Genomic DNA, 8,639 nt, shown 5'->3' on the forward strand with positions numbered 1-8,639 from the left:
ATCCTGTTAATTCCCTTTTTTTAACAGAACATTTGAGTGTTGCTGAAAGGAATCGCTTTACCTGTCCGTACTGTGGAAAAATATTCGGACGACATCAAGATATGGAGCAACATAAACGCATTCACACTGGAGAGAGACCGTTCCGCTGCACCGTGTGCAACAAAAGCTTCAGGCAGCGTTCGGTGTTGATCGTGCATCGGAAAATTCACACCGGAGAAAAGCCTTTTGAATGTTTCATATGCTTCAGACGGTTTTATGGTTCAGGAGATCTGAAGACACACATGGGAACTCACACTGGAGTGAGACCCCACAGTTGTCCTTTGTGCTCCAAAAGCTTCCCTCGGCCCAGCAGCCTGCAAGCACACATGCAGTCCCATCTGAACAAGCTGCAGGAAGGTGATGCTGTGACCGCTGGAGCTGATGTGCTTACTCCTGAGGAGGAGGAGGAGGACCAGGGTGAGCCAGAGGACGTGGAAGGAGCCTGCGGTGTTTCTGCTTCATCGCAGCTCTCAGCAGTGTTTTCTGGAAGCCTTGGAGCTTCTGAAGACAGTATGATCTCTAGTTGTTTATTTAGGGTTAGGTTATATAGACACATAGTCACTTATGTCTAAATATTGCATAAATGCATGTAGCATGTCTATAACAAGCCTAAGTTGCTTAATATCGTCTTAATATGTTTTCAGAAATGAGCACAGGGGAGCGTCTATCAGAGACTGAGACAAGATTCAGTCCATCAGTGAATCTTGACCTTGATGCTGATCAGAGTTCCAGCTCAGAGCTGACAGATCATCAAAAGCCATATCATTGTGTCATATGCAACAAAACCTTCTCTCTCGCAATTTCCCTGAAAAGACATCAACTTATATTTCATCCAGGTAGGATGGAACTGCATGCACTAATTGCAATATTGGTATTTATTTTCTCAAATGAATATATACAATTGTATTGTTCCACCTTAGAGTTCACCCTCATGTTGTTCCAAACCTGTGCAAATTTCATTCTTCTGAACAAAAGAAGATATTTTGAAGAATGTGGGTGACCAAACTGTTGCTGGTCCCCACTGACTTCCATAGTATTTTTTTTCTCCATACTATGGAAGTCAATGGGGACCAGAAACAGTTTGGTTACCAAAATTTAATGTTGGGACGGTACCCAGTGGGAACCTTGATATCAATTTGACGTCAAATATTAGTCAATTTTGATGTCTTTTCAACATCAATTACCCAGTGGGTAACAGGGTATATGCTGATATTTCTACAATACAGAGTCATTCATTTCATTACTAAAATAACTATTAACACGGTTGACATTTTAATAATTTGATGATAAATAGGCAAACAAACTTGTCCTTGGCACTAAAAGTGAATATTAGAAACAGAATTTAATGTTGGTAACGCTTAGAATATGCCCTTTTCAAACATTTGTTTACTATACAAAATCCTGGTAACAGCGTTGATTATTAATGAATAATAGGCAAAGATAATTGTCTTTGGAGAGTTCAGCTCCTGAAAAGATAAAGTATTTGTACAGAATTGTTTTGTAAAATACTACACTATTGTAACAGGGGTGAGCTGCTGATGGTAATAGGACCGACAGCCATTTCTTAGTCTTTTCTACCAATATCCACTTTTCAGTCACTTGTTTACTATACAAAGTCCTGGTAACAGGGTTGACCTTTTAATAATTGATGAAGACTATTTGTTTTTGGAGAGTACACTTTCTGAAAGGATAGTTTTACTGAACTGTTTTTCTGTAATGCTACAGTATGGTAACGGGGGTGAGTGATGATGGTAACAGGACTGACAGCCATTTCTTTGTCTTGACACTAAAAGTGTTTATTAGAAAGAGGATTTAATGATGGTATTTCTACGAATATTCACTTTTCAATAATAATTTGTTTACTATACAAAATCCTCATAACAGGGTTCACTTTTTAATAATTGAAGAACATTTGTCTTTGGAAAATTCACTTCCAGAAAGGATAAAGTAGTTTTACAGAATTTTTTCAATACTACAATATTGCAACGGGGTGAGATATGATTGATAGCCATTTCTTGGCACTAAAAGTGTTTATTAGAAAGAGCATGTAATGCCGATATTTCTAACAATATGCTCTTTTCAATAAAGTCATTTGTTTACTATACAAAATCCTGGTAACAGGGTTGATATTTTTTTTAATAATCGATGAAGAAACAGAATTGTTTTCTGTAATACTACAGTATTGTAACGGGTTGGTGATGATGGTAACAGGGTTGATGCATAACCTGGAGTTTCAGTTATGTTCATTTAACTTTTATTTGATAGTGGTTTTGTTAATATGGATTCTTCTTTGTAATTTTAACAGATCAGCATGTCGACAAAGAGAGGAAGTGCTTCCCCTGCTCTTATTGCGGGAGGAAGTTTGGTCGACGCCAAGGCTTGTTACAGCACGAGCGAATTCACACAGGTGAAAGGCCCTTCAACTGTCCCCCCTGTAACAAAAGCTTTCGTCAGCGATCGGCTCTAGTTGTACATATTAAAACGCACACAGGAGAGAGGTCGTTCCTGTGCTTTGTGTGCAGTAAAAGCTTTTATACCCCAGGAGACTTGAAGAAACATCTGGAAATTCACACAGGAGTGAGGCCACACAACTGCCCTGTATGCTTCAAGGGGTTTGGGCGTCCCAGTTTCCTCAGAGCTCATATGCGCATCCATGAGAGTAAGTTTACTTATCTTTCTTTTTAATGATTAACAATTTAATTTTACAGATTATTTTCTCTTTGATTTCCAGACGTTTCCACAAAGAAGCAAAGTGGAACAGAGAAACCTACAGGTGGTCCGAAAGTCGACTTGCAGGAGAAGCCATTTGAATGCGTTCACTGTGGGAAGAGATTCAGTCAACATTGTATGTTAAAAATTCACCAGCGGATTCACACAGGAGAGAGACCTTACAAGTGCTCTCAGTGTGGCCTGGGTTTTCGCTGGAGGAGAAACCTGATTGCCCACCAGAGCGGCCACCCGGGCGAAAACCCTCTCCAGTGTTCAATGTGTGATGAAACATTTGTTTCTGAAGCAAGTCTGAAAAAACATCAAGATGCGTTTCATTCAGGTAAGAAATTATGAGATGGCTAGGTATCTGAAGCATGTATACCATGAAAAAGCATTGTTTTCACATTTTAATGATTTGAATTTCATTACAAATTATATATATGTATTTTTTTATTTATTTTTTTTTATTATTATTATTATTTTTTTTTTTTCTGTCAAGTTGAGGCCAGAAAAAAATAGAATGAATGCCTGATGATACATTTTTGATTGAAGTAACTGTTTTTAGTAGATAATTGGTTTCTCTTTGATTTGATCAACGTAAAAAAAAAAAAGAAGAAGAAAATAAAATGCAGACTATAATTCATGTATTTCCATTTAGGGTTTCCTTAATGTATTCCATCACAAGAAATTTCAAAATCAATTTTTTTGACAATATGTGACCCTGGACCACAAAACCAGTCTTAAGTGTTAAATTTTCGAAATTGAGATTTATACATCATCTGAAAGATGAATAAATAAGCTTTCCATTGATGTATGGTTTGTTAGGATAGAACAATATTTGGTCGAGATACAATTATTTGAAAATCTGGAATCTGAGGGTGCAAAAAAATCTAAATATTGAGAAAATCACCTTTAAAGTTGTCCAAATGAAGTCCCTGGCAATGCATATTACTAATCAAAAATGAAGTTTTGATATATTTACGGTAGGAAATTTGCTAAATATCTTCATGGAACATGATCTTTACTTAATATCCTAATGATTTTTGGCATAAAAGAAAAATCGATCATTTTGACCCATACAATGTATTTTTGGCTATTGCTTAACTTAAGACTGGTTTTGTGCTCCAGGGTCACATATGTGGTATCAGTGGTCGTATTTATTTAATTTCATAAAAATATAAATTATTTTATATTAAATATATTATTTTATATAATTTTTATTTGATTTAATCATTAAATTATTAATTCATATTTATAATTAATAATATTTTATATTATATTGATCATTTCAGGGGTCTCGCATACATGCAGTTTGTGTTTGAAGACATTTACTCAAGCAGCTGGCCTCAGGAAACATGTGCGGTATGTTCACGAAGGAGAGCGACCGCACAAATGCTCTGAGTGCGGGAGAGGATTCGTCAAACTTTCCGACCTCGCGCGTCACCAGCGCCGCCATCATTACGACCGGGGCGACGGACTCTTTCAGTGCTCGCAGTGTGAGCGAAGCTTCAGTCAACCCAGCAGTCTGGTTCTGCACCGACGGACACACACCGAAGAAAAGCACGAGTGCCCTCAGTGCGATAAGGTTTTCAGTCAGGCGGGACACCTGAAGGTTCACCTGCGCACTCACAGCAAAGAGAATAAACCCAAATTCGAGTGCCCTCAATGTGGCAAGAGTTTTGGCCAAGCTAAAGATTTGGTAGTTCATCAGAGGGTTCACACCGGAGAAAAGCCGTACCAGTGCCCTCAGTGCAAGAAGAGCTATCGGCAGTTTGCGCATTTGTCCGTACATCTGCGAAGTCACACTGGGGAGAAGCCGTATCAGTGCCCCATATGTCTCAAATTCTTCGCTCATTCATCATCCATGAAAAAACACCTGCGTGTAATGCATGCAGGTACGGGATAGTTCATTCAGATATGAAAGTTCCATCCATTCGACTTTCTGTTTTCTGTCTAATTCAAGATGAATGTTTTACAGAGGGAAAAGATTTACTCGTATCAAAGGAAGTTGTGAAGGTCACTGTTGGCGTCGGCCCATCTAACACAACTGTAGAAGTTAAGCAAGAACCAGAGTCTGGTGATGAATACGGTAGGTATGACAGGTTATTTGTGTTAAATGTTCAGAAAGATAGAATGTGTATTTTGAAGCCTTTTCTTACATCTTGAATAGGTGAGGGAGAATGTAGCTACCAGCTTCTCCTTCAAAACCAAAGAAATGTGTCATCGTAAAGATGGCACAAACTTCTGTGTATTGCAAGAAAAGTCACCCTTTTCAGCCTTTATATTTCCATATAAACATGTTATTGTTGTATTTATTGGGTACAAGAATAGTCTTTTTGTATTTATGTCTATAAACAGGTCTGACATTGCTCTGCATGATCTATTGCTTAATTTCAATAAAGTTTTCCTTTGTCCTTTGGAAATAAATGCTACATCATGCACCTACGAATATCCACTTTTCAAATATCATTTGTGTACTATACAAAATCCTGGTAACGGGGTTGACTTATTTTAATGATGATGAAGAATATTTGTATTTGGAGAGTTCACTTCCTGAAAGGATAAAGTAGTTTAAACAGATTTGTTTAAATAGTACTACAGTATGGTAACGGGTGAGTGATGATGGTAACAGGGTTGATGCATAACCAATTGCAATGACTGCTTTTTGTACCATACAATGTATTTTTGGCTATTGCTTAACTTAAGACTGGTTTTGTGCTCCAGGGTCACATATGTGGTATCAGTGGTCGTATTTATTTAATTTCATAAAAATATAAATTATTTTATATTAAATATATTATTTTATATAATTTTTATTTGATTTAATCATTAAATTATTAATTCATATTTATAATTAATAATATTTTATATTATATTGATCATTTCAGGGGTCTCGCATACATGCAGTTTGTGTTTGAAGACATTTACTCAAGCAGCTGGCCTCAGGAAACATGTGCGGTATGTTCACGAAGGAGAGCGACCGCACAAATGCTCTGAGTGCGGGAGAGGATTCGTCAAACTTTCCGACCTCGCGCGTCACCAGCGCCGCCATCATTACGACCGGGGCGACGAACTCTTTCAGTGCTCGCAGTGTGAGCGAAGCTTCAGTCAACCCAGCAGTCTGGTTCTGCACCGACGGACACACACCGAAGAAAAGCACGAGTGCCCTCAGTGCGATAAGATTTTCAGTCAGGCGGGACACCTGAAGGTTCACCTGCGCACTCACAGCAAAGAGAATAAACCCAAATTCGAGTGCCCTCAATGTGGCAAGAGTTTTGGCCAAGCTAAAGATTTGGTAGTTCATCAGAGGGTTCACACCGGAGAAAAGCCGTACCAGTGCCCTCAGTGCAAGAAGAGCTATCGGCAGTTTGCGCATTTGTCCGTACATCTGCGAAGTCACACTGGGGAGAAGCCGTATCAGTGCCCCATATGTCTCAAATTCTTCGCTCATTCATCATCCATGAAAAAACACCTGCGTGTAATGCATGCAGGTACGGGATAGTTCATTCAGATATGAAAGTTCCATCCATTCGACTTTCTGTTTTCTGTCTAATTCAAGATGAATGTTTTACAGAGGGAAAAGATTTACTCGTATCAAAGGAAGTTGTGAAGGTCACTGTTGGCGTCGGCCCATCTAACACAACTGTAGAAGTTAAGCAAGAACCAGAGTCTGGTGATGAATACGGTAGGTATGACAGGTTATTTGTGTTAAATGTTCAGAAAGATAGAATGTGTATTTTGAAGCCTTTTCTTACATCTTGAATAGGTGAGGGAGAATGTAGCTACCAGCTTCTCCTTCAAAACCAAAGAAATGTGTCATCGTAAAGATGGCACAAACTTCTGTGTATTGCAAGAAAAGTCACCCTTTTCAGCCTTTATATTTCCATATAAACATGTTATTGTTGTATTTATTGGGTACAAGAATAGTCTTTTTGTATTTATGTCTATAAACAGGTCTGACATTGCTCTGCATGATCTATTGCTTAATTTCAATAAAGTTTTCCTTTGTCCTTTGGAAATAAATGCTACATCATGCACCTACGAATATCCACTTTTCAAATATCATTTGTGTACTATACAAAATCCTGGTAACGGGGTTGACTTATTTTAATGATGATGAAGAATATTTGTATTTGGAGAGTTCACTTCCTGAAAGGATAAAGTAGTTTAAACAGATTTGTTTAAATAGTACTACAGTATGGTAACGGGTGAGTGATGATGGTAACAGGGTTGATGCATAACCAATTGCAATGACTGCTTTTTGTATTTAACTTGTGACAATTTGCACTCACATTCACAACATGAAAAAATAAAAAACAAAAATTAAATTGCATGTGGAAATCTTCACCTTCACAGACGATAACACATACAGAACACGTCAAATTAATTATTGCTTCTTGCAATATAACTACAGTGGTATGTTTTTGCAGAATGTCAAGTGAAATCTGAAGAAAACTGCTTTGCTTTAATGGATGACGTGAAGGCTGTTACAGTCACTTCAGCTCCTTCCAGTCCGATATCATCGGTGACTTTTAAAGATGAAAAATGAATGTGGATGGAAACGAGGGTTTCTCACCAACAGTCTGCCAAACATCAGAGCACATTGAAGAATCTGCAGCATCACCTAGTTTACTGAAGCCAAAAAAAACATTTTTAAGTAGAATTGCATTCTACACTTACTCCAGAAGCTGGTTTCCATCCATGAAGACTCCAGCCTCCTTAATTGGAAAGGTGGTATTGATACAAAGAACTTTGATCAACAAAAATCCACACCACGGCTACATAACACCTGTGCTTTAGGTGTTTAAAAAAAAAAAACGGTACCTATCAGTGCTCCTGATCAGAGCTATCCAGTGTGAAGAACTTTACCCATTCTGTAGGCCTCAAACATGACCTACATGTTTTAGACTTTGTTGCCCTCAGACTGGCTAAATGTTGCAGAATGAACATGCAGAAAGGACATTGATATATAAGAGGATTCCTTTCATTATGCTCCGGGAGATCAACTGTGCTGCAGACTTCAGTTCCAACCCTGATCAAACTCGCCTGCCTGTAATTTTCAAGTAATCCTGAAGACCTTGAGTGTCTTCTTCAGGAGTGTTTGCATCGGAGTTAAACACTCTTGGAGGACAATTGAATAACCCTGATATAGTAGGAAAACTTCACGTTCCTGTATAATTGTTACAAACAGGCCCACAGTGAATTTGTGTGCTTGTCATCCTACACATTCCCAGCCCTTTGCATTTTCATCAGTTAAAGGTGCAGTAGGAGATCTTGGAAAATGCTAACTTTAGCCTCATAGCACTGAAAGCGAACGTCCCACCCTCCCTGCAATCCCTGTCCAAAGCCACGCCCCCTGAACGCATATACGCTCACAGACCAGAATACCAGAAGTGTGCGAGACGTGAATTTAAATAGTATTTATTTACAGAGGTATATTATGTCACACTTCTCTAGTAAGTTTCGTCTGTGTGTGAAGACGCTGCGCAACGCAAATCTGTGAATGAATGTTCCAAAGTGAAGTAAACTTAAACAGATTTCCCCTGCTTCCCTTGCGCGAGGACTGGAATTGGGAACCACTAGGCTACATCATGTGTCATTCACCGGTGAGAAAACTTTATAGTACAGTTAGTAAAAGTACTACAATACCAGGAAGGAAGATCGGGTTGTTGATGTTTGTCTGCACAGCGTGCGTGAATGCGCTGATGACGTATCCTGTCTGCGCTAACCGGGTGTGCAGAGGTATGCAAATACATATGTTGACAGGCAGGTAGGAAAGCCAATTAAAACACTCGGACCGAGCGTTTTGATTGGACGAACATTTCTTGGTCCTACGCCTTCCACAGAATATATAAATACAGATAAATACATTTAGACCACTTAACTTAATG

General features: G+C 38.6%; 1 protein-coding gene across 4 annotated transcripts in view; it reads left to right on the plus strand.

The window, feature by feature from the left end:
- Nucleotides 1-8,057, plus strand: part of LOC107692756 (zinc finger protein 271-like) — an 18,399-nt gene extending 10,342 nt beyond the window's left edge. For 2 of the 4 annotated variants that reach the window (XM_016491926.1, XM_016491925.1), the window contains 7 exons: nt 28-549; nt 684-875; nt 2,345-2,698; nt 2,771-3,088; nt 4,041-4,643; nt 4,727-4,837; nt 7,179-8,057. In XM_016491926.1, coding sequence (XP_016347412.1) covers nt 28-549; nt 684-875; nt 2,345-2,698; nt 2,771-3,088; nt 4,041-4,643; nt 4,727-4,837; nt 7,179-7,297 — 2,219 coding nt within the window. In that variant the 3' untranslated portion in view covers nt 7,298-8,057. Of the gene's footprint in view, nt 1-27; nt 550-683; nt 876-2,344; nt 2,699-2,770; nt 3,089-4,040; nt 4,644-4,726; nt 4,838-4,918; nt 5,356-5,636; nt 6,240-6,322; nt 6,434-7,178 lie in introns of those variants that run through there. The other 2 variants (XM_016491928.1, XM_016491927.1) reach the window with 2 other exon arrangements.
- The last annotated feature ends 582 nt before the right edge of the window (nt 8,058-8,639 follow it).

This window comes from Sinocyclocheilus anshuiensis, unplaced genomic scaffold, assembly GCF_001515605.1.
Source record: "Sinocyclocheilus anshuiensis isolate Anshui unplaced genomic scaffold, SAMN03320099.WGS_v1.1 scaffold762, whole genome shotgun sequence".
NCBI classification, from domain to species: Eukaryota; Metazoa; Chordata; class Actinopteri; order Cypriniformes; family Cyprinidae; genus Sinocyclocheilus; species Sinocyclocheilus anshuiensis.